At 41.3% G+C, this 27375-nt stretch overlaps 1 protein-coding gene across 2 annotated transcripts in view; it reads right to left on the bottom strand.

The window, feature by feature from the left end:
* The window catches only part of LRBA (LPS responsive beige-like anchor protein), a 426487-nt gene that overhangs the window by 57663 nt on the left and 341449 nt on the right, over positions 1-27375 (bottom strand). For both annotated transcript variants that reach the window (XM_075287867.1, XM_075287860.1), the window contains exons 47-48: positions 15581-15748; positions 6708-6797 (exon numbers count right to left, since the gene is read on the bottom strand). In XM_075287867.1, the coding sequence (XP_075143968.1) occupies positions 6708-6797; positions 15581-15748 (258 nt within the window). The remainder of the gene's footprint in view (positions 1-6707; positions 6798-15580; positions 15749-27375) is intronic.

Raw genomic sequence — 27375 nt, forward strand, 5'->3', positions numbered from 1 at the left:
CGAGAGCAATTCTGCTGTCAAAACACCACATGTACCGGTCTGACAGTAGAGTCACTGCAGTGTAACAGGTAAATATACTGTATATTTGCCGTTTATGTAAATGTCACACCAAGAATGTGCCTTCTCGCTGTTTTTCTTGGAAATAGTGAAATTCCAAAAAAATTATTCAAAAACTTCTTTCTGACCTTGCCTTGAAGAACATCACTTATCTAGTATACCACTGAGACACAACAAAAGATTAGAAAAAAATATGCAGGGACAATAATGAAATAATAATGGGCATAAATAAAAAGCCACACTCCGCTCCCTGATTATACCGTGTTCTTTTTTATATTAAAAAGCTATTAAAACTGCATTTGCATTTTTATTATCAGCCCTTTTTAAAAAGTTATTAAGAGTACTTACAAAAACATATTGCACTATGAATCCCTGTTTGTACTCTTTGCACAAAGGTGTAAATAAAGGCAACTAATAAGCTATCCAGACACCCTTCTGAGCAAGTGGCTAAAAGCCAATCAATATTATGAGTTAATTCTCCCTGGATGCTCATTCAATTAAAGGTGTCAGTAATGCCTCATCTGATGTGGCCTCAATTAAATCCAGCTATCTGATAGTGTGAAGGCACAAGGGGATTCGACAACAGCCGCGGCAGCAGACAAATAGGCGGCCTTCATGTGGCTGCTAATTACTACACCTGGCGTATATTATGGCGGCTGCACTTAACACCGCGCAAGACGGCTCTCATTTCTGCTGCGAGAAGAAAAATGTGCAGACAATAGCCCAGAGGAAAAAGAGATGCATTATGAGCCCATATGAAATGCCTACCAAGAGCAAAATGCAGAGCCATTCTGTTTATCCGCTTTATAGGTTTTGTTATTTTATATCCTGATGCATATTATCTTGAGATCAATTGTAAACCTAGTTTTTTTTCACATTGATATAACACATTTTAATTCGGCAAAGTGATTGTATAGTGGTCCCATTAAACCAGGATAACTGTGAGCAGGAATCATACTTTGTCTAATTTGGAAGAACATACACCTCCTCTTAAAATTTAAGGTGAAAATATTACTACTCTAAACAAAGATGAGGCTAGTAATAGAGATGAGCGAACACTAAAATGTTCGAGGTTCGAAATTCGATTCGAACAGCCGCTCACTGTTCGAGTGTTCGAATGGGTTTCGAACCCCATTATAGTCTATGGGGAACATAAACTCGTTAAGGGGGAAACCCAAATTCGTGTCTGGAGGGTCACCAAGTCCACTATGACACCCCAGGAAATGATACCAACACCCTGGAATGACACTGGGACAGCAGGGGAAGCATGTCTGGGGGCATAAAAGTCACTTTATTTCATGGAAATCCCTGTCAGTTTGCGATTTTCGCAAGCTAACTTTTCCCCATAGAAATGCATTGGCCAGTGCTGATTGGCCAGAGTACGGAACTCGACCAATCAGCGCTGGCTCTGCTGGAGGAGGCGGAGTCTAAGATAGCTCCACACCAGTCTCCATTCAGGTCCGACCTTAGACTCCGCCTCCTCCGGCAGAGCCAGCGCTGATTGGCCGAAGGCTGGCCAATGCATTCCTATGCGAATGCAGACTTAGCAGTGCTGAGTCAGTTTTGCTCAACTACACATCTGATGCACACTCGGCACTGCTACATCAGATGTAGCAATCTGATGTAGCAGAGCCGAGGGTGCACTAGAACCCCTGTGCAAACTCAGTTCACGCTAATAGAATGCATTGGCCAGCGCTGATTGGCCAATGCATTCTATTAGCCCGATGAAGTAGAGCTGAATGTGTGTGCTAAGCACACACATTCAGCACTGCTTCATCAAGCCAATACAATGCATTAGCCAGTGCTGATTGGCCAGAGTACGGAATTCGGCCAATCAGCGCTGGCCAATGCATTCTATTAGCCCGATGAAGTAGAGCTGAATGTGTGTGCTAAGCACACACATTCAGCACTGCTTCATCAAGCCAATACAATGCATTAGCCAGTGCTGATTGGCCAGAGTACGGAATTCGGCCAATCAGCGCTGGCTCTGCTGGAGGAGGCGGAGTCTAAGATCGCTCCACACCAGTCTCCATTCAGGTCCGACCTTAGACTCCGCCTCCTCCGGCAGAGCCAGCGCTGATTGGCCGAAGGCTGGCCAATGCATTCCTATGCGAATGCAGACTTAGCAGTGCTGAGTCAGTTTTGCTCAACTACACATCTGATGCACACTCGGCACTGCTACATCAGATGTAGCAATCTGATGTAGCAGAGCCGAGGGTGCACTAGAACCCCTGTGCAAACTCAGTTCACGCTAATAGAATGCATTGGCCAGCGCTGATTGGCCAATGCATTCTATTAGCCCGATGAAGTAGAGCTGAATGTGTGTGCTAAGCACACACATTCAGCACTGCTTCATCAAGCCAATACAATGCATTAGCCAGTGCTGATTGGCCAGAGTACGGAATTCGGCCAATCAGCGCTGGCCAATGCATTCTATTAGCCCGATGAAGTAGAGCTGAATGTGTGTGCTAAGCACACACATTCAGCACTGCTTCATCAAGCCAATACAATGCATTAGCCAGTGCTGATTGGCCAGAGTACGGAATTCGGCCAATCAGCGCTGGCTCTGCTGGAGGAGGCGGAGTCTAAGGTCGGACCTGAATGGAGACTGGTGTGGAGCGATCTTAGACTCCGCCTCCTCCAGCAGAGCCAGCGCTGATTGGCCGAATTCCGTACTCTGGCCAATCAGCACTGGCTAATGCATTGTATTGGCGTGATGAAGCAGTGCTGAATGTGTGTGCTTAGCACACACATTCAGCTCTACTTCATCGGGCTAATAGAATGCATTGGCCAGCGCTGATTGGCCGAATTCCGTACTCTGGCCAATCAGTGCTGGCCAATGCATTCTATTAGCTTGATGAAGCAGAGTGTGCACAAGGGTTCAAGCGCACCCTCGGCTCTGATGTAGCAGAGCCGAGGCTGCACAAGGGTTCAAGCGCACCCTCGGCTCTGATGTAGGAGAGCCGAGGGTGCACTTGAACCCTTGTGCACCCTCAGCTCTGCTACATCAGAGCCGAGGGTGCGCTTGAACCCTTGTGCACACTCTGCTTCATCAAGCTAATAGAATGCATTGGCCAGCGCTGATTGGCCAATGTATTCTATTAGCCTGATGAAGTAGAGCTGAATGTGTGTGCTAAGCACACACATTCAGCTCTACTTCATCGGGCTAATAGAATGCATTGGCCAGCGCTGATTGGCCGAATTCCGTACTCTGGCCAATCAGTGCTGGCCAATGCATTCTATTAGCTTGATGAAGCAGAGTGTGCACAAGGGTTCAAGCGCACCCTCGGCTCTGATGTAGCAGAGCCGAGGCTGCACAAGGGTTCAAGCGCACCCTCGGCTCTGATGTAGGAGAGCCGAGGGTGCACTTGAACCCTTGTGCAGCCTCGGCTCTGCTACATCAGAGCCGAGGGTGCGCTTGAACCCTTGTGCACACTCTGCTTCATCAAGCTAATAGAATGCATTGGCCAGCGCTGATTGGCCAATGTATTCTATTAGCCTGATGAAGTAGAGCTGAATGTGTGTGCTAAGCACACACATTCAGCTCTACTTCATCGGGCTAATAGAATGCATTGGCCAGCGCTGATTGGCCAGAGTACGGAACTCGACCAATCAGCGCTGGCTCTGCTGGAGGAGGCGGAGTCTAAGATCGCTCCACACCAGTCTCCATTCAGGTCCGACCTTAGACTCCGCCTCCTCCAGCAGAGCCAGCGCTGATTGGCCGAATTCCGTACTCTGGCCAATCAGCACTGGCTAATGCATTGTATTGGCGTGATGAAGCAGTGCTGAATGTGTGTGCTTAGCACACACATTCAGCTCTACTTCATCGGGCTAATAGAATGCATTGGCCAATCAGCGCTGGCCAATGCATTCTATTAGCGTGAACTGAGTTTGCACAGGGGTTCTAGTGCACCCTCGGCTCTGCTACATCAGATTGCTACATCTGATGTAGCAGTGCCGAGTGTGCATCAGATGTGTAGTTGAGCAAAACTGACTCAGCACTGCTAAGTCTCTGCATTCGCATAGGAATGCATTGGCCAGCCTTCGGCCAATCAGCGCTGGCTCTGCCGGAGGAGGCGGAGTCTAAGGTCGGACCTGAATGGAGACTGGTGTGGAGCGATCTTAGACTCCGCCTCCTCCAGCAGAGCCAGCGCTGATTGGTCGAGTTCCGTACTCTGGCCAATCAGCGCTGGCCAATGCATTCTATTAGCCCGATGAAGTAGAGCTGAATGTGTGTGCTTAGCACACACATTCAGCTCTACTTCATCAGGCTAATAGAATACATTGGCCAATCAGCGCTGGCCAATGCATTCTATTAGCTTGATGAAGCAGAGTGTGCACAAGGGTTCAAGCGCACCCTCGGCTCTGATGTAGCAGAGCTGAGGGTGCACAAGGGTTCAAGTGCACCCTCGGCTCTCCTACATCAGAGCCGAGGGTGCGCTTGAACCCTTGTGCAGCCTCGGCTCTGCTACATCAGAGCCGAGGGTGCGCTTGAACCCTTGTGCACACTCTGCTTCATCAAGCTAATAGAATGCATTGGCCAGCACTGATTGGCCAGAGTACGGAATTCGGCCAATCAGCGCTGGCCAATGCATCCCTATGGGAAAAAGTTTATCTCACAAAAATCACAATTACACACCCGATAGAGCCCCAAAAAGTTATTTTTAATAACATTCCCCCCTAAATAAAGGTTATCCCTAGCTATCCCTGCCTGTACAGCTATCCCTGTCTCATAGTCACAAAGTTCACATTCTCATATGACCCGGATTTGAAATCCACTATTCGTCTAAAATGGAGGTCACCTGATTTCGGCAGCCAATGACTTTTTCCAATTTTTTTCAATGCCCCCAGTGTCGTAGTTCCTGTCCCACCTCCCCTGCGCTGTTATTGGTGCAAAAAAGGCGCCAGGGAAGGTGGGAGGGGAATCGAATTTTGGCGCACTTTACCACGTGGTGTTCGATTCGATTCGAACATGGCGAACACCCTGATATCCGATCGAACATGTGTTCGATAGAATACTGTTCGCTCATCTCTAGCTAGTAACTTATTTATGTATACTGTTTCTTACATTGAATAGATATGTGATGATATTTCTACATATTTAAGGTAGGACTGCACAGCAACATGTAGTCACATACCAATAGATTGGTGTCTTAACCAGACGGCAATTAGACATCCAAGAAGAAGTGACCAAAGCGGCCCCTCGCCTGGGCAAGTTGTGAATATATCACAACAACTGGAAGCATTAAATAAACTGTGAGGGTAGCAGCGAGGATGTCCAACGCCAATGAAGACCAAGACGTTCACAAATGCACACTTAGGAATGATGGATTCCTGGGTCACTTATGATGTATTAAAGCCTCTTTATTGATAGATCGAAAGCATCAATTGATCAATAAAGAGGCTTTAATATGTCATAAGTGACCCAGGAATCCATCATTCCCAAGTATCCGGATTGTCCATTTTTTGGGGGATTTGTCCCATTGTCTTCTGTATTTACTCTTATATGCCGGCAGGTACATTTGCATAAATATTTGCGTCCAGTGAAGCGCTTTGAACAGTATTTGATACAGCTAGGTGTAGTAACAGACGCCACTAGAGTAATGTGAACTAATAGAAGACCAGAAATTTCTGGCAAAGGGTTAAACAGAAATGGACATCAATACAAACTACTTTAATGAAACAAAACTCAAAGCTTTAGGTTAAGAAGTAAAGAAAAGTGAGCAAGTATGGCATTCAGCCAATGTGTGTAAATGTGTCATCTACTCATAATCCTCTACGCACCACCCACGAATTTAAGCCCAGCCATTTCCAGCCAAAAAAGACATAATTGCCTGTTAAATTTTTCCTATTTAATAATAATTTCCCCAACTTTACATCAACCAGAAAGTTATACAATATTTTAATGTCCATGCTTCTCATAGCTTTTGTGTAAACTAATCTTGGGATACGGTCTACATTACTATATAATTATTTTATAGGGCAATCGCCATTTAAAGGAAGCCTGACATTGGAAAAACATATTTAAAGTAGACCCAGAACCCTATAGTGCTCTTCACATACATCCCAAATGTGCTTTTTTTTTCTTTTTTTTTTACTGTCCATTACCCACACCGCCCAGGCGTTACTCTCTGCATTACAAGACCCCATTTATCAGATTCCCTGCTCTGTCCCCATTGCATGATTGACATTTCCACCCTTCCGGCGCTCATCCTCCATCGCTGGCAGGCACATTACTGCGCATGCTTCATAATATCACTCTACACCCAAAAGCGAAAGAAAGCAACATTATGTACTTTGTATGCCTTGAATGCAATTTTTTCTGGTGACAGACTCCCTTTAATGTAAACCATATTATGCTAAAAGGATGACCTAAAAAACATCATACTGTATACTAGGACAGACATTCTGCAGACTAAGTATATTACCTATATAGACATGTTTTGTCTATTTCTCCCTTATCCATGTCATAATAGTCTAGCCACATAGATGCATGCTACCTAACTATACCTCCATATGCCTTTAATGTCACATGATTCCTAGTAGTTTTAATTACACAGAACACTTTAGCATTTGTCTCTATTGTTGCACATATTTTAGTGAGATTCAATACTGCAGAAATAACTTGGATATTCCAACAATATACTTACCACTTGCATGGCTGAACTCCTGGGAGGATGCGGCTCTATTAACAGCTGGGATGGGGTCTGTCCAAAGCTACGGATTTGAGCCTCCACACCCTTAAAATAGCAAAAGGTAGATTAATAAAAAAAAAAATAAAATGCTAAATATGAAATAAAGAAATGCATCAACACCTAAATAAAATGTTCAGAATCTTGGCCATAATCATATGTAAATGTGAACCTCTATAATCTCAGTGGGGGCCAAGTCCTGTACTTGGCACTGGTATTCATGGTGAAGTCATTTTAGGAGTATAGATGTTATTTTCATGAGAAACACTGCAAAACCTCTCTGTCCTGCTATGTGATATTAAACAGAAACATGCTATGCTATAACAATCAGAAATCACACACTTCAGCTGCCGGCTGACTATTAGCCCAAGTATGCACAGCGACTTTTACAGTACCGATAAAGCTCTATCACAAGGCTCTTCAAACACCATCTACTGCCAATAAACCTGTTCTTAAGAAAAAGAAAAATACAAATGTTTTTATAGAAGATGTTCAACTAAAATGCTACAATAACATCTTAAAGACAAGAGCGAAAAGAACCACAAAAACTGGACTTCCCTCATTTCAAATCCATAAAAATAATAATCATCATCAAACAGAAATGCATGCTGAATGGATGGGGACCAGTGTTCGTCCTCCTCCAGTGTCCATCATGCTGGGGGTGAATCAATAAGCCAGTCCTGTTTCCCCAGCAGTCACCTGCACACTGCAGAACATGTTGCTGAGAAATTGCCTGAACATATGCTTAGGAAATGGCATGCCGTAAAAACCATTAAAGGGTCTAGAGAAGTAATGGTTAATGTGGCATTTTACTGTGCTTTAGAAAATAAAGTAAATTCATCTGTAATATGTTTATTCTGATGTTGTAAGAAGGTCTGGGTTGTGATAATGTTTAGGTATTACAGTTCATCCCATCGGTGTTCAGTTTTGCATTGACCTATGAAGCTCTCTCATATCATAGACATCAAATGAGGGCAGTGTCATACTGAAATAAGTGAAGCGCCTTCCCAAAATGGTGCCAAGTTTTGCCAAACCTTTCATATGTTACAATGGCTATCGCAAATGAACACGAGCATGTAGAAGTAGATTTACCCAACTTTTTTTTTTTGTGTGCCAATCTCAGATTTAACATTTTTTTTTATATTTTGGGTGCAAAAAAGCAATGCAGGAAAAATCACAGCGGCAGTGAATCACTGCTTCTCACAGAAAGTCTACTTTCTGCTTCTCTTATACCTATAGGAAAACTGCCAGCGTTTCTGTAGGTATAACTTATATGCTGCTATTTCCAAAAAGTTTTGAAACTCGCATGTCTGCTATTTTTGCTCAATGTGTGGTTGGAAGTCGCTAGAAATCGCAACATTTCCAACGAAGCCAAATCATGTTGTGTATGCCACATGGGGCCCCGGTCTTAAAGGGCAACACCAATCACTCCCTATTTTGCCACGTCTTCTACTGCATGTTACCTCATATCACAGGGGTCGGGAATGTATGGCTCTCCAGCTGTTGCAAAACTACAATTCCCAGCATGCATACTTGCTCTGCTGTGCTTGGAACACCCATGGAAGTAAATGAAGCATGATGGGAGTTGTAGTTTCACAGCAGCTGGAGAGCCAAAGGTTCCCTACCCCTGTACTATCATGACTGTGGCCATCTTTGCATCCATAGCTTAAATAGCTGGAGGTCTTGGAGGTCCATATGAATACATGCCTTCAGCTTTCATCTCTACATAGGTGACAATGTGGCATATAAACTAGGCATTTTTGGCAATGGGTACTTCAGCATAACAGTGGCACCAACCAGCAAAGTTAGCTCCCCCTTCAACAGTCATAACACAGGGATATTACTGCAGAGAATACAGAAATCTGCCCGCTTACATCAGCTCTTGAATGAAGGATTTGCAGAGGGGGACAGGACACTTATCTTAACCATATTTCCTTCCTAATATTATGTTTGGTCTTTACTTATCACTGATAAAAGAAGAACCTGACAACATTCTGTAATGTGGGCTGAGAATAGTTCATGTTGTGGGTGATTGTCCCTGCTAGAAATATACCATGCTAATGGTTGCAGACTTTGTGAAGAACACGGCACATATGGATGCAGTTAGGGTAAATACATAGTTTTGTAACTTTTCCTCTGCAGACACAAATTCAAAATTGCTTTTTTTCATGACTGTCTCATGGAACTAAGGTTGTGAATAGAGAAATAAAAGCAGACCAACTATAATGGGAAAGGGCAAGATGCTGTGCATAGACGTTTTATGGGCAATCTAATCCATAAAAGCTTTGGAACTCCTCATATATTAAAAATAGCCATTAAATAGTAAAATTTCTAATACGAGGTACAACAATAAAATGCATAATTAACTTGCTAACTCATAACTTTTCAGCTAGACTTGCATTACTCGGAATACTCCGAATGCCAGAAAAGAAAACTTTAATGGGACATTGTCTTCTGAACCGCCAGGCAGACACACAAAGTGAACTTGCTAGCACTACTTCCATGTATTATGTCGCACATAGTATTTCATATAAAGTAGCTGTTATTAAAGGGAGTCTGTCAGCAGGGAAATCAGTATCAAACTAATGACTGCTCCTTGGAAAGTGAAGAGGCTATCAGGCAAAGATGTCTTTCTTATTCAGCATTGAAGCTCCATTTTGATGAAAATCAGCATATTATTCTTATGCAAATTAGATAATAAGGATTTTAGGGGAGTTTCTTCTCCTGCTCAGGCTTCACTCTCTGCTCCAACTTCCTCCCAGCTCTGCTCCCTTCTGATTTAGTGACACTTTGTCCATAGTTATGGGGAATACCTAGATTGAGGAGGGAAGCTCTGGCAGTAGAAGTGTCCCTAAAGCCCTCTTCAGCTCATTTGCATAAGTATAAAACACAGATTCTCAAGAAAATGGATCTGCAATGCAGAATAAGATGGGCATTTGGAAAGTGTAAAAGCAGCCTACAGGGTACTGTCATTAGTTTGATACCAATTCTCTTGCTGATGGACTATTTTAAAAACTGACATTGTCAAACCCAATGTGATATACAACAATGCCTCATCTGACCACAATGATCAGTGACGTACCTCCACTGGATGAAAGTGGGCCTAGCCAAAGCTGAGTGACCCTGCTTCCCGATCAATTGCAGCAAGGGGCATGCTGTCCAGTACTGAAGGTGAACCCCCAATTCTGCATATATATAACAGTCTCTGAGGAATTCAATGATCTTAACAGACACCAATGTATGCAGGAACCTCCTGTCTGGCGTTTTCACCATTCTGTGAGTTAAGGACCTTAACAGATGTCATAAGCCACAATACATGACTGAACGGTCTTAACCCACAGGAAAATCAAGGCACCTGACAGCCCGTGCAAGAAGTACTTCTTTTATTTTATACAGTGACCCTGCAAAGTAGTCCTTGACTTATCTTGTATACGGACACAGTAGCACTTCTTTATAGACACTGCACACACAGTAGTACTTCTATTGTGTATATGGACACTGTACAGTAGTATTTTTCTTATATTGTACATGGACACTGCACATACTGTATTATTCAAAGAAAGATATGATATCAATAGTTAATGCATTATTTCTAGATGTCTGTGTGTTTGCTGATGGAAATTGCAATGGAGCCTCCAATGTGGATGTTGCTGGGTGTCCATTCTGATAGTATCCATAAAAAAAAAAAAAAAAAAAAGGACCCCTATCATAACAAGACATTAATGGACGCTAACTGATGTAACAGAAGAAAAAAAAACGGACACATCAGTATCAGTTAGTGTCCATTTTTATACTGTCCATTTTTTTGTGTATGTGCAAAAAAAAAAGGGACAGTAATAATGGACAGTATAACAGATGCCCGTCATTGCAATGCTGTGCACGTTCAGAGGAGTCCTGAGTACTGAGCAGAATCTCTTGCTCACATACATTAGGACTTAGGCCTACAACAAACAACAATGGTATCAGGATCTCTGTCACTGCTTTACGATGCACTCACATAGGGCAGCATATAACTTGTGGAAGATTCCCATTAACTCGGGTTCTACATTTTCTCCATAACACAGCATATGAAGAGGTCTGATGATTACTAAGACCAACATAGTTTGTAGATCAGAATAGATGTGTATTATGATGTTAAAAGGAGTCTGTCAGCAGGAAAATCAGTATCAGCCTAATGACAGTATCTTGTAGGATAAGCTTGTATACTTTCCAAAGATGCCTTTCTTATTTTTCATTGAAGCTCCGTTTTCCTAAAAATCTGCGTTTTATATTTCTGCAAATTTGCTAAAAAGGTCTTTAGAGGCGTTTCTTCTCCTGCCAGGACTACACTCTCCACTCCAGATATCTCTAATTATCTAGAATTGCATAAGAATAAAACACTGATTTTCATGAAAATGGAGCTGCAATGCAGAATTAGAAATACATATTTGGAAAGTGTAGAAGTTATCCTCCAAGGTACTGTCATTAGTCTGATACAGATTTTCTTGTAGACCAACTCCTTCTAATAGATTGTATTTTAGATTAATGCTAAATATTTTATTACACTTGAGTTAATAAGGGAATATGTTACTGTTTGGAAAAGAAAGCGACCGCTTTTTCCATTAGTCTTTTCTAATAGCTTATACATGCCATGTATGTTAACCTTCTAAAAATGATAGCAGCTAAAGAAGAGTATATGTTAAGGATATACAACAATGAGACATTCCAATGTCTAGATATAATATTGTTAAAGACCTGCCTTACTCTTGACTCTTACATCTGTAGGCCGACTGAAATATAATCCTGACTGCCAATCTGAGACAAACCAGCTAGTCAAAGCAGACACAAGCAACAGAAACAAATGTCACTCAATAGCCTTCAGAGGCAGAGAGTTCATGGAGAATTTCAAACAGTATCTACGTCTTTAAGTTTGATGTGCTTGTACAAAACACCTACTGCTTTGGCTACTGGGTGCACAATGATAATAGAAGCGGAGAAACAACATGAGATGGAGCAAGTCTCTGGTGAGCTGGCCAATAGTTATACTATGTGCCAAATATTCTTATTAACATAACTAGAACTATTCCTATTGCTTTCTGCACATTACATTGCATGCCCCTGACCTGTGCTGTATGTATGGCAAGCAGATACACAAAAGGGCAGAAAAATGTTATATCTAAGTATAAAATAACCGGATGGCTATGATAGATATCCAAGCTAACAGTAAATGAAGGAAAGCTTTTCATTAAACAATCTGCTAATATTAACAAATATCAATGTGCATGCTTCTGGTGATACACAAAATTAGAAAGAAGTGCTCAAGCTCCCTAGTGGTTAACCAGGGCTGTGGAATCAAAATCATGGACTCACTCCAGCTCTAGCTTCTAAGTAAAAAATATTAAATATATTACCTTACATATTGATGTTGTTTTTATTATACATTACTAATTACTATACATGAGCAATATATGAAGGAGTTAGGGTCAGAGTGTCAAAGGATTAAGTAGCCCAACGTTTGTCTGACAGCTTCCACTGTTCTATGGTTAAGCTTCTGAATATCACTTAGGCCAGGTAAACACTACCTTAAAGAGGACCTTTCATCAGATTGGGCACAGGCAGTTCCATATACTGCTGGAAAGCTGACAGTGCGCTGAATTCAGCACACTGTTGGCTTTCTGTGCCCCGGGTAAAGAGCTATCGGTTCCGGTACCATAGCTCTTCACAGTCAGAAGGGCATTCCTGACAGTCTGTCAGTTATGTCCTTCTCCACAGCAGAGCCTATAGCACTGTACAGTGTGAGCGGGGTGGAACGTCCCCTCCCTCTGCTCACACAGCTCGTCCATAGACGAGTATTATCAGGAGGGGAGGGGGCGTTCCTCCCCGCTCACACAGTACAGCTCAATAGACACTGCTGTGGAGAAGGACGTAACTGACAGACTGTAAAGAGCTACGTACCGGGACCGATAGCTCTTTACCCAGGGCACAGATCGGGAAAGCCGACAGTGCGCTGAATTCAGCGCACTGTTGGCTTTCCAGCAGCATATGGAACTGCCTGTGCCCAATCTGATGAAAGGTCCTCTTAAAGGTATTTCAGAAAATAAATGTTGTTATTGTCTGTACATTGTCTTTACAATGGACATTAGTAAGAGTAGTGTGATACCATCCACACATAGAAATCGACAACATCTACATATAGAGACAATAGGAAAGAATGTTGACTTTGACTGCTGTAGGGACACTACATAAACCATAACATAGCCATACAAGATGGCCAAATGATTGTTCATTCAAGATAGTACAATATATATAAATACATAAATATAAATACTGTGCACTTCGTATAGGTTTTAGGCTCTTATAAGTACTGGATAATTCCTTTCTCTCACAGACTTGTGGTACTACAAAACTGCATAGCATTCTGCAAACGTGAGCTAACTCATTGGTTATATATCTCACTGTTTATGGCCAGATTTAACAGCAAGAATTTTTCTTCTTTATGTGCCATTCATTTATACTTTATATCAATCATCTAAGATTTCCAATTTTTAATCCCACTCTATGGCTTCTACAATGTGCTTGACCATTTATACACCTACAGAAGAGAAGTTGTGTAACACATTTCCTTAAGCATTTAACAAATGTTAACAATGCTATAAAGACTGATGTTGTTTATACGTGAAAGAAAGATTAACGGCAAAGCAGTGTTCTGGAGTCATGTTGGGACTGAAATAACCCTCACATTCTTATGTGAAACTATTTCAAGAAGGAAAAGAAAGAAAACTGTATACATTACATGAGGTTAAGCATGATTTCTACAAAGATGGACCCTTTAGAACGGCGATTCCTGACCATAAACTCATCCGAAAATAAACAGCTATTAATAGAAAGAAACACATAAATGGACTTGGATACTGTGGAAATGTCTAATGTCACTAAAAGCAAGAAAATTTCAGTGACTGCAGCTAACACTATCCCAACTCCCCATGTTACATCTCAATGTCTAAGTCTGGAGAGCAGTTTAGGTTTAGGGTATTTCACCAACAAACAGAATACTGGAGATGCCACAGATATACAGTGTTGTCAAGGAAAAAAGGACTGGACACGTTACTGTTCTGTCTGTCCAGTCCTATTGTTTCTGAAGATGATGAGCAGCACTGATGCAGTCTTAGGGTGCATGCACACTACGTAACGCCGGGCGTGTATGAGAGCCGTACACGCCGGCGTTACAGCAGGGCTGCCGAACACTTCCCATTCACTTCAATGGGAGCGCTCGTAAACGCCGCATCGGCATTCCGTTGCGGTGAGCCCCGATGGAATGTTCACATGGCGGAAAATGTTTCTGCGACCTTTTTCTCTGTGTGAAAATACCCTTAAGTAAGATGCAGGTGCTAGTTTTGCCTCTAAAGGTAGTAGTGTGAAAAAAAAAAATAGTTGCACTGTGCTGCTGGAGAGTTGGGCACAGAGTTGGGTGAACTTAAAACGGTTGCCCAGGATAAACTATCACTTATATGCTAGCACTGATGCCCATACTTAAAACATAACATTTATTTGTATAACTTTAAAAATGATCCCTTACCACAGTATATAAGTTCCTGTTTAAGAAAAATAAAGTAATCAAGAAAATAACACTCACAAGGGAGTGAATTCAATTCTCACCCATGTTGCAGTATTACAACCGTCAATCAAAGATATAAAATGAAACGGTCTTACCAGGTCAGTATAGCAGGCAGGAGAAATAACAGGATCAAGGGTACAGCGGGAATGTTCTCCCTACATTAAGGTCTACAATATACCCTCAAGACCCCAAAGACTCCTGCCCTGACAAGGGATGTCCACATCTGCCCCTGTACAGCCCTGGTCTAATGAAAATACCCTTGTCAGGGGACCTTAACAGTGCTTAGAAGTGTCCAAGTACTACCATGCCTGCCCACAGTGGTGAGACTAGTTTAGCTACACAGAGCCAACTAACATGACTACCAATGATGACTATGATAGCCCATAGGTGAGCCCCGATGGAATGTTCACACGGCGGAAAATGTTTCTGCGACCTTTTTCTCTGTGTGAAAATACCCTTAAGTAAGATGCAGGTGCTAGTTTTGCCTCTAGAGGTAGTAGTGTGAAAAAAAAATAGCTGCACTGTGCTGCTGGAGAGTTGGGCACAGAGTTGGGTGAACTTAAAACGGTTGCCGAGGATAAACTATGACTTAACCACAAAACTAAACCCTCTCCTCTCTCCTAACTTCTAATTTACTTCTATAGGAAAAAAAAAAAGTGCAATTACCCCCAGGGACACCTTCTGATGGGAAGCTAGGCAAGTGTGATGCAATCGGGACGGGGGCTTAGTTGGTTACTTGAGAAGAGCTAGCAGTGGACAGGATAGCTTACTTAGGGTGACAGGGAAGGGGTGTAACTGAGTGAGAAGAGGAGGAAGTAGTAGGAAGCTAACACCAAGTAAACAAATTCAGAAGATACCAGGAGCTCCCACAGATACCTAAAAATCACTCAAAACACTTCTAAAAGTATATGGATGTACTTTTAACCCATTAATAGCACTAACAGACCCTTTAAAAAAAAATAATTTGCCCAGGAAACCCCATTAATTCCTGTTCGGACTGTGTATCTGCCTTTGGAATCCTGTCAAGTTCTAACCATGGCTACACTAATACCAGAGGATAGTGGAGCAGCTGAGAATAGAGGTTATCCTATTCCATCATCTTCTGGTATTAGTGCAGTTATGGTCAAAGGTGCCTGTTAATGGATGGAAGGCTGATACATAGTATGAAAACACAGCACAGCCAAAAAACTACTTCACAAAAAAGTTACATTCACCTAAACGCAGACATAAAACTTACCTCTCTCAACACAGGATCAGATATAGAGCTCAAGTTGACAGCTCCTTCATAGGTCAGATAGTAGAAGACATTTAGAGCTCGGACAGCTTCAGGACCCTGCTGCTTGTAGCCAAAAATAAGGTCAATCCACTGGTGAAGTTGGCAAGAAACAAATTCACTTTCTAAGGCCTGCAACAAAAATAAACAGACTGAGAACAATGTACAGAAATACGTAACAAGGTGATGAAACCATTTGCATGCAATAGTTAAAGCAACAGAAAGTACATAAACTTTGTCTAAAATGGTCTGACTCTCAAATATACATCTTTCTTTCCATGCACTCCATATTTATTGGATTTTCCAGACTGAAAGCGTACTGTATAATACAAGCTGATGTCGGATTGCAAATAGCTGGATACAGAACATTCCCTTGCCTGAAAATCTATGTAGATGGTTACAGCAATATTTTTAATGCATTTAAATGAAAAATTATACAAATTTTCCAACAGTTATTGTATATAAAAAAAATCTTACAGTTTTGTGTATACAACCTCTATGTCTCTAAAGTTACATGCTATTAAACAAACCCTATATAGTCTGATCCTGTAGTCCCCCTCACCTCAGCCCACCTCCCAACCAAATGTATGTAAGGCTTGGTTCACATTTGGAATTCAGTTCGGGGAGTCTGCTTGGACCCCCCCCCCCCCCCGAACGGAAACATATATGCATTAAAAAGGGGTTAGCTAAGAAACCACACAGACTTAGACTATAAGTGCAAACAGCACTTTTCTCTCCGCATGTGGAAACTGAGCGGAAACCACACGGGGACCCCATTATCGTCTATGGGGTCCATGTCGTTTCTTAGCTAACCGCTTTTTAATTCGGTATTCCGTTCGGGGAGTCTGCTTGGAAACATGGATGTGAACCAGGTCTGAGCAAGAAGGGAAAATAACGGTAGGATTAGAGTACAAAGAATTTCTTTGGAACCTTGGACACACATAGACCTACAGACACACTTAATTCGAATAATTACGAAAATGTGTTTGTAAAATGATGAATACCCTTCATGTGGAATTAGAAATAAGATATTCATTAAACAGGTCAAGCTTTCTCCGTCTTTTGCACCTGTCCATATGTAGGCTCTGGACAGGGCATCTGGGCCATAAAGTTTGGTCTGCACATTTGCAGAATTTTTCAGCCTCAACCCAATCAGGAGACTTGTATCTCATAAGGAAAGCATAACTGAGAGGAGGCAGGAACTAGAAACACTCAATATCACTATAATGCATGGAGCCCCAATCTCATTACTGAATTTAGATCTGATTTTGTGGCCCATATTCCTCAGTATGCATATAAGACCTTAGAAAATTGTCCTAGATAGAGATATATCAACAGATAAATTACTAAATCAGAGCATGTGTCAGAAAAACTGTAAAATACCTTTACTCTATATGGTTTTAAATATAGTCATTATTATTATTTCTCTGTGTATACCCAGCAAATAAAATAAGACATGTCTATCACATTCAATACAAATTTTATAGATTATCAATAGAAAGAAAAGTAGATTTTATCTTATTTTATCTGCTTGACAACCCTGCAGATAACAGGCGTACCAGTACTGAACAATCAATACACCTCCTCAACAAAAATGATGGACTTCTTTCATTAACAATGACTTCAAAACACAGTCCTAGAGCTGCCACATAAAAACAGCAATTGTCTTAATTTGTGGGTGGCACTCAACACAAAAGCCCTAAATATGTTCAAATTACAGCAGCCTGCGTGATTGTCACTGCAGTCAGATGTCACATTAATGTATGACAAACATTAAACCATACACTTAAATGGCAATTTATATCATTTAAATGTTTACTGCCAAGCCGCTCATTACTCACTTAAATGTGACTTTCTGACAGCTAATTTCGGCTAATTTTCTAAGATCCACGTAATTAGAACTTTCAATCAAACACTTTCACATTACTGATGCTTGTTGTGAAAAATAAAAGGAAAATGTTAAATCCGCAATATATCTCCATATCTAAAACGCAACAAAAACTGTTGTGTTGGCAAATACAAATTCAGCCAGCCCGAGCGCTATAGAAATCACATTAGCTTCAGGTACTGCTTACCACTAACCATATATTGCGAGCTAGTGATAAATGATTCGCCTTAAGATCCCTACCAATCGTAGTGTGTGAATACACAGGGTATACACTGGCGTATTTCATTAGAACATTATGTAATTTACAACCAGTTATAACCCGCTACAAAGTCTACCTGTGATTGCTGTCCACATTAAAATTCTGTACTTAATCCTATTAAAAATTAATATATGTGTAATTGCTTAATAAGAGATGGCCGCTAGAGATCTCATAAGTGTTCTGTAGGCTATAAAATCTCGCACACGGCAGAAACATAAGCAATGCAAATTCTCACTGCTAGGAACGTGTTATTTTTTTCTTGATATAATTTAGAAAATTGTTCTTTATGCTGTTCAGTTGTCTGGCAGTAAGTTATAGGATATGGTATTGTAAGGAATTAAAGCTGCAAACTGATTTTGTTGCTCACAAAATTAAAGGTGTGTTGCACTTCTTTTTATAACCCCTAGGGAGGATGAAAATAAAAACAATATATGCTCACCTGAGCATTTAGTTGGACTCTATTTGAATCCCGTGTATTTGTTTACGTTTTGCTGAACACAAATACGCCAGCCAATCAGAATGTGGGTGCTCCATTAAAGAATGCCTCCCTGGTTGGCTGACGGGTGGCTGTGCAAGCCAAAAATCAGGGGGATCGGGGTCCTAAAATGAGACTCCCTGCTGGATCTCCAAATTAACCAAGATCAATAAAGCAATGTACTGGGTAAAACACTTACGTTGGCTTAAAGGGGGTCTTCAGGCAACCCCCCTTTTTTTTTAAAGGTATTTTAGTGCTATTAATAAGTTAATACTTCCCCCCAAATACCTATAACAGTTTTTGAGCAATTTCTGGCTCTCTCTGGGAGCTCCTGGCTTCTGCATTTGTTTTCGTGTTTCCCTAGCCTACAACTCCCATGATCCCCCTCTCACATCCGGGGCCAGCTTCAGGTTGCTATGACAGTAAGAAGCCTTGCGCTGGCTCTCCGGCCTGTCAGTCTTTCGCTTCGATTGCAGACTATGGCAGGTAGACTGCAATGGAAGCGCCGGTTTTATGCAATGCACTGCATAATACCGGCGCCTCTATTGCAGGCTAAGCAGCCAAGGCTGCAATAGAAGCGAAAGACTGACAAGCTGAGTAGCCAGCGCAAGGCTTACGGCTGTCATATCAACCTGACGCCGGCCCCGGAGACCCGTCCGGGTGCCGGCGTGGAGAGGGGACATGGCTGCACCAACGGCTGACATCTGTTCAGGGGGTTGGGGACGCCACCTCCCCCAGGACACCCCCCCCTCCCCCAACCCACTGCACTGACCTGTTAAGGGGATGTGACGGGTGCATCAGCCTCCTCTTTAGCCATCCGCAAATTGTGTAGGCGGTGTGGGATAGCTGCGGCGCCGGAATGGGGCACTAGTTCTACTATACCTGGTTTGGGGACGCGGCGGTTAGTCCAATCCTAACTGATATCTCTGTCCTGTTTTTCTATTTCGTATTTTAAATTCAAAAGTTACAGTTTAAAAAAAAAACAAAACAAAAAAAAAAAACAAAATGGAGCACGTAAAACCTTTCAGGCCAGGGGAAGCAGAATTTTCCATGATGGTTACTTTGAATTGAGACAATCCCAGAAAAATTGGATTTGGCCACTACATAAGTATCCAGTGGATTCTTCCAGTGCTGCCAGTAGCCAAACAACACTTTTATTGCAACTAATGATGGGCAGGCTCTGCCCTACGCAATACAAGTTGTTGTTCATATTTTTATTATTGAAATTCCCTTTTGGTTATTATTGCAGCTCTTCTTTAGTTAAAAACAAATGGCAAGAATGATACGGTAGGCAACGTTCTTCAGCAGCAAACCATAGGTAGACTTAAAGAAACAGCAGAGTGTCATATTTGTGACACACACACAATGCCTGAATCCAGCACACACCCTAGTAGATAGGTCCGCAGATTAATCATAAGAGAGAGTGCACAGAAGGGATGCAATCTTCTGTTATCCCCGCTCTGTTAAGCTAATAAGCTACATTTTTAATGTGAAATGGGATGTAACAGTAAATTACACCCAAGAGCAATGCCCGCACTCTGACAGAAGGTCTGATTAGAAAAGCGCTTACAAAAAGAGAAACACATCACAATGAATAAGTCGCTATGAAGCTGATGCCTTCCCTTCAAAATGTTTATTTAAGAGCTTGCAATGACAAGCAGCAGTTAAAGTTTGCAGGCAAGTAGTCGTAGCCTATATCCTATGATGCACACCACAGAACTAATGAGTATCATCTTGCTCCAAGCAAGCTGTTAGCATTCAAGCATTCATTGCCTTTATCAGCCGCGCTTAACCATTACACACAGACCAGAAACAATAGGCTAGCCCTTTCTGAATACAGAGTTTATATATAGAGTGATAATGGGGGAAAAATACAAAACGTATAGAAGGTGGTATATATTACGGGTGGAGAGGAACCACCAAGTGTAAGATGATGACCTTCAGATGTCCTCCGGGGATGTGAAAATGAACACCTTCTTTAATTTTACCCTTTGCCTTCACAAAGGAATTGCCTCATTAAGGCTCATTAAATATGTGTACGACATAGGGGCACTAACACCCCCCCTTCCTTAACAAGTCGGAAACCTAACAAAACCAATCAATTGTTACTGCTCCCAACGCTGGCGCTGAACATCAATTATACCCAATGTGAGCTCTGAGGAAAATTTGTAAAAAACAAAATCCACTAAAATGTCGACCAGAAATACAATATTATGCAATGCAGCAGATTTATGGGAAAATAAATCAGAGGTTGAAGTCCAATTGTTAAGAATCAAATCGGACTATGAATAGGTTGTTGTGTGAAGCAGCACACAGATTGTCATTACCATCCCTTGAGGCTCATAGCAGCTTTGACAAACTGTCTCACGCTGATATCTGTTTCTTTAATGAGATCTACTAAGCGTAGGGACAGATACACTTATATATGCCATAATGTACACTAGTCGTGTCCTTACTGTACCGCTTATGACAACAGTTTTAAAAACTTTAAGGAAAAAAAAGGTTTTAAAAAATGGGTATTCTGACATTTGAAAAAAAACAACCCAAAAAACAAACGGAGGAATCATCAGAAAATAACAAAAGAATAAATGTTACAGTCCTACAGGGTTGCTATTCCAGTTGTCCCCACCCGTCTTAGGGAGCGTTCACACTACCGTCGGTGTCAGACATGTAGTGTCCGCTCCTAGTGTCCGCTCAAAATCTGTCAAAAGAACGTACCCGATGCCCATTGAGATGAATGACAGGTGTCACGGACACAGCTAGTGTCCGCTCCTAGTGTCCGTGACAGATTTTGAGCGGACACTAGGAGCGGACACTACATGTCGGACACCGACGGTAGTGTGAACGCCCCCTAAGCTGACTGGGAAAATTGGAGTGAATTACTGCTGGATATGTATGGGTTTATAACCCAAGACAACAAAAGAATCAGGCATGTATGTATATGTCAACAAGTTTGATCCTCTCTCCAGATATTATTTGTTAGGGGAAAGGCAAGACATCTCCATCACACCAGATCATCAGCCAGCCGAACCCTCTACTGTGTATGGGCAAGTTCAGAGAGGAGTTTATATAATTTATTAACAACTAGTTTACAATTATAAGTACAAAATGGTCCCAAAATATCAACATTCACATCCTAAAAGAACACACACTAATGGGCGTTTCTATGGCCAAGGTCATTGAGAATTTGCCATTACTTCTCAGTGCTAGTAATACACCTTCATTGTGCTGGAAAACCTTCACCATTTGTATACGGGCTGCCTCTGAAAGCTCTCTCTACAAGATCTAGCTGTATTGGAAACCTGGGCAGGTAGAGCTCCTCCACCTAAAATACTATATCTGGAGTCTACAGCCACCTCCAATCACAACTCTTATTCAGAGAATGTGTTCGCCCCTCCTCCCCACTATACTCTTTGCAATTTAAAGACTTTCATATTTTTTGCCTCCACAACCAAGTCTTTAGTTCCTTTGAAGTGAAAACAGCCAAAAATGCCATTGATGACCCAATGGCTTTAAAAGGTAGACTACTTCCATACTGAGGAACTCTCATTCGATGAGATTCAGACTCACTTTAAATCCATAAAACATGAAGCCCTAGGATTACCTTCCATATTTCTACAGAATTACATTACTTATTGTGTACTGCATGTAACATCTTTAAAAGTTTAGGTGGGAGATAAAAACTTTCAGGAGTACTCACAGAAGGGATAGGCAAAGTTACTGATGTAAGGGATGAAGAAAAACGTCCTTCCTGGTGCTGACCACCGGTAAGACAAGGTTTGTTTCCAGCAGATGGTCCTTTATTATGTATTAATTAAAACCGGAGGAATCTGCTATGGAGTCTGGGGCAAAATCCGCAGCAAATTCCTCCTTGTAAATACATCCTAAATGACAAAAACTAAAAGGGAAAAAAAACATCCAAGAAGACCTAAGGCCCCATGTTGCTGAGAGCGTTTTCTGTTGCAGATTTTGATGTGCTTTTTTTTTTTTTTTTTTTTTTAGCGAAAGTAAAGGGTGGGTTTATATTTTTCATTCCTTTTCAAACCACTCCTGACTTTGGCTCAAAAAACGCATTTTGGCAACCAGTAGTATGCACCTGTAGCCGTACTATTCTGCCTTTACATACGGCAGCATGTCAAACTGACAGATTTGCTTTAAATATTTTCATACTTTCTGCCAATACCAATGATACAAATCTGGACTGACCATATGCCCTACTGGGCAGATTCCTACTGAGCTGCTATTCTCATTCATACAGTAAGCTGCCCAAACTTTAGAACTTTACATCTATTACAGCTGGATATCGGTGATATTTTATAGTGCACATTAAACATACGTTTTACTGTTGTTTTCCGGTTTAGAAAACAAATCTGTATATTCATATAAGACCTAACTACTCTGCAGTAGAGGCCCTGCAGCAATGCAAGGGATTAGTGGAGTAATAGAATACAACTTGCACAGTACTGGTGAGAATGAGTCTACTACAGAAAAGAGAAAAATTCCTGAAATGCCCTAATATATATCCACACACTTATCGAAGCAATCTAACCTGCAAATAGCTTAGATGAGTAGAAAATAGGATTTCACTAAAGCTGGCGACATAAACTAATCCAAACTCAACAGACTAAACTTGGCCTGCAGGCTCTTGATACCACACACATGGAAGATCTTGACCAGCATTACCAGTGACCATGAAGAGATACTGATAACATCAAGTGGACTCTGAAAAGCTTCCAATCAGAAGTATCGCTAGAAGTCAGGAATGTCCTGTGTACATCAACATGACCCTACCATTAGGCTACAGAAATCATTTTAATATTTTACCCTGAAATGTAAAGAACTAGGTTTAGGTGGGACGTACAGCTACAATTACTCACATGTAAGATTTTTTGGTTCTTTTTAAACAGAGTTCAAGTATCAATACTGCACATAACATCTGCGTAGAAAGAAATTCCACCCTAACATAAAATGCTCATAATAAAGGTGGGTTCACCCTTTCGTTTAATTTGCACTGAAAATTTGAGAGATTAACATCAATTTACATACATTTTCTATTTATTTGTTATGCTTGCTTGTATTGCACGCTTTGCAGACATTGTTAGTCATTGTCCCATGCAGGGCTCACAATTTACATTCCCAATCGTCGTAGCTTTGGAATCTGGGAGAAAATCAGAGTCCGCGAAGGAAACCCACACAAACACTGGGAGAACAAGCTCGCTCCATGCAGATGTTGTTCTTGGTCAGACTTGAACCTAGAACTCCAATGCTGAAAGGCAACATTGAGTCACTGTGTTCTGTAACTCACATGGAACCTATATAATCTGAGAGGTACAGAGTCTGAATCTTAACAGATCTAAACAGTAACAATCTAATTTCACAATTACAGACACTTATCCTCTGGGGATAAGTGGTAAGATTGCTGAGGGTCCAACATTATGGCATATTATTTCAATACACACAGTCTCTACTGGGATCCATGTCACAGGAAACCAGACAATTGATCAGTATGTTTTTGGAGTGTGGATGAATATCCATGTAAACATAGGAAATGCAAAGAAACATATCCTATAATCAGAAATTTAAATTGCAGTCAAAATACACTGGTGATCAATTCTAAATTAGCACCTTAAAGAGGACCTTTCACGCCCTCAGGGCACATTCGGTGTAATACACTGCTAGAAAGCCGACAGTGCTTTGAATTCAGCGCACTATCGGCTTTCCCTTCTGTGCCCCAGGTGAAGGGCTATCGGTGCCTTTATCATAGCTCTTCACAGAAGGGTGTTTCTCACAGTCACCTTCCTCACTGTAACGTCTATTGCGCTGTATTGCGAGAGGGGTGAGGAACGCCCCCCCATAGAAGAGTATTGGGGGGGGGGGTCCTCACCACTCAGCGTCATGGTTGGGCGGTAAGCAATACCCAATCTGACAGTACAGCGCAATAGACTGACTGACTGTCACAAATGGCCTTCTGACAGTGAAGAGCTACGGTACCGGAACGCTGTTATCTTTCTAGCGGTGTATTGGATCGAATATATAAACCTGTAGCAATCCCTCCCACCATAGCACATACCCAGCTGAAAGTTCAAGTTTATTTCAATAAGTTGGAATAAGATGCTGGCAAATATTTCATAAAGATGAAAACCAATATGCCTGGTCCTTCTGTTCCCCGATAACTATAATTATGTACTTTATGGGGGCAATCTATTAGACATTGGCAGGTTTGCAGGACTTCAATCTGTTAAATAAATTATATATATGTGTATATATATATATATATATATATATATATATATATACACTAGCTGGTGCCCGCAACTTCGTCTGTGGTGATTGTAGAAGTGGGTATATACAGGCGCGGGTAAGGTTTTCGTAGTGTGTATAAGGTATGGGATATGTAATGTAAGTTTGTATCTTGTTTTTGCTGTAATTCAGAGAATACGTGAGACTTTTGTGTTGAAGTTATTTTGTATTTCAGCTGCTATACGGTGTTGTGAGAAACTTTACATAGTGTCTTTGGGACAGAAGTATTTGAAGTTAACCCTTTCCCGCCGATGGCATTTTTTGATTTTTGTTTTTGACTCCCCTCCTTCTAAACCCCATAACTTTTTTATTTCTCCGCTCCCAGAGTCATATGAGGTCTTAATTTTTCCTGGGACAAATTTTTCTTCATGATGCCACCATTAATTATTCTATATAATGTACTGGGAAGCAGGGAAAAATGCAAAATGGGGTGGATTTGAAGAAAAAATGCATTTTTGCGACTTTCTTATGGGCTTTGGTTTTACGGCGTTCACTGTGCAACCAAAATGACATGTCCCCTGTATTCTGTGTTTCGTTACGATTCCGGGGATACCAAATTTATATGGTTTTATTAATATTTTGACCCGTTAAAAAAAATCCAAAACGGTGTTAAAAAATTATTTTTTGAAAAGTCGCCATATTCCGACAGGCGTAATTTTTTTATACGTGCGTGTACGGGGATGTATAGGGCGTCTTTTTTTGCGGGACCGGGTGTACTTTGAAGTTCTACCATTTTCGGGAAATGTTATTGCTTTGATCACTTTTTATTCAAATTTTTATCAGAATTAAAACAGTGAAAAAAATGGCGGTTTGGCACTTTTGACCATTTTTCCTGTTACGGCGTTTACCGAACAGGAAAAATATTTGTATAGCTTTGTAAAGCGGGCGATTTCGGACACAGGGATACCTAACATGTATGTGTTTCACAGTTGTTAACTACTTTTATATGTGTTCTAGGGAAAGGGGGGTGATTTGAATTTTTAATCTTTTTTTTTTTTTATATATTTTTTTACTTTTTTTTAAACTTTTTTTTTGCATTCATTAGACCGCCTAGGGGTATTGACGTGGGTGGGCGGTGTCGCGGATTGTCAGAGCGGTGGGGGTCGGCAAACATGGCTGCTTCGGAGCGTTAAAGAGAGCCTCCTGGAGTATCGTTAAGGTGAGGGGCAAAGTGGTAAAGTATATGTATATGTGATTGTGTGGGGTTAGGGGCTAGGCTGCAGAGGGCAATATGAATTTTGTGGCTTGCTATGGTCCAAAGTGTGTGAGATTGCAGAGATGGTGGTGTGAGTTTGGGTTTTGTGGGGGTCCTGGCACAAACGTATGTGCGCTATTGTGACGAAAAGTAGCCTATTGTTTAATCGGGTGTATTAACTATGTTTGTGGAAAATTTCAGCCAAATCGGTGGAGTGGTTTTTCCGTGATTGAGGAACAAACATCCGAACATGCAAACATCCAAACACACAAACCCACAAACTCACAAACTTTCACATTTATAATATTAATAGGATATGAACACTGAGTTCTTCCTATTAAATGTATTTACTGCTATAAAAGTGACATTGTCCATTTTCAGATTTTTTTTTCTTTATTATTATATTTAAAAAAAAAGGAAGGAGGCAGCAGAAAACTACAAGAACAGCACAAAGGCTCACTTTTGATCTTCTTTTCCTGCAAATTAAATCCCCGGGAGAAAGGAATTTGGAGCTCAGAGGTTTTCTACCAGGGGTCTGGGGCAGCATATTGTGCTGCAACCTCCTCCTCCTGATCTAGATTGTTTTGCCAAGGCCTTGGCCACATACACAAGTGGTAGACATTACTAATGAGGCTCAAGTATTTCTCTGTGACTTTCAAAAGCAACAGCATCAAAGGGCAGGACACCATAAAAGAAATCATCTAGGTCATTAGAATAATGAGAGTGATTAACTCCAATTTAAAGCATTTTAAGGTAAAAAGGAAGATATGAAGCGCCTCTGCACCATGGCCTACATTGTAGATGGACCTTTTCATTTGTTTTTTTTCATGTCCAGCATACAAATTGTCTTGTAAATTAGATTTTACAATTGATAGATAATGTACAGAAAAAAACCCCAGACATTACATAGCAATAAACTAAACAACTCAAACTAAAGCTGGGAGGACCTTGCTTGGAAGAGTGTATAGTCTAGGAGGAACCTTGTCCAGTATTGATTTCTAAAACAAGGTAGCACATAAAGCTGTATGAGTTAGTCACCGGTACCAGCACCCATGAACAAATAACATGTGCATTTGAGCTCATGGTGTGTAGAGGATACTGTTGGATAAAGGGATCAAGGGTTTTGAGGAATAGGGAGTAGATTAGAAAGAGATCAGTTTCTCTAAAATGATGTGTCTTTAGACCATGCTTACGGTAAAACCTGGGCTTGCACAATCCAAAGAACTTGGGTAGCACAGGAAACAATGAGGAGGCTAGCTGATGCGCTGAGTATAGGTTGACGAGAAGGAAGGACTGACAAGTAGTGAGATTCAAGATGAGAATGAAATCAGGGCAACAATAAGAGTATTTACTGTTTCTATGGTAAGAAAGTAGAGAAATCTGCAGGTGATATGAGTGTGCAAGTGAGTCTCTCTTCTTATTTGCTATGACTCCTAGTATCTTTTCTCTCTGCTATGAGCTTGTATGTGTACTTTCTTGTAATATATTACTGTATTATCCATGCTGCTGTAACACACTGAATTTCCCCATGGTGGGACTATTAAAGGATCTTCTTAGCTTATTGAATATAGGGAGTAAATAAAAGACTTTCCCTTGGTTTGGGACCCTAAACCAACCACAAGTCCTAATGGACGAAGGGTTT

Source organism: Leptodactylus fuscus, chromosome 1, assembly GCF_031893055.1.
Source record: "Leptodactylus fuscus isolate aLepFus1 chromosome 1, aLepFus1.hap2, whole genome shotgun sequence".
In the NCBI taxonomy this organism is placed as follows: domain Eukaryota; kingdom Metazoa; phylum Chordata; class Amphibia; order Anura; family Leptodactylidae; genus Leptodactylus; species Leptodactylus fuscus.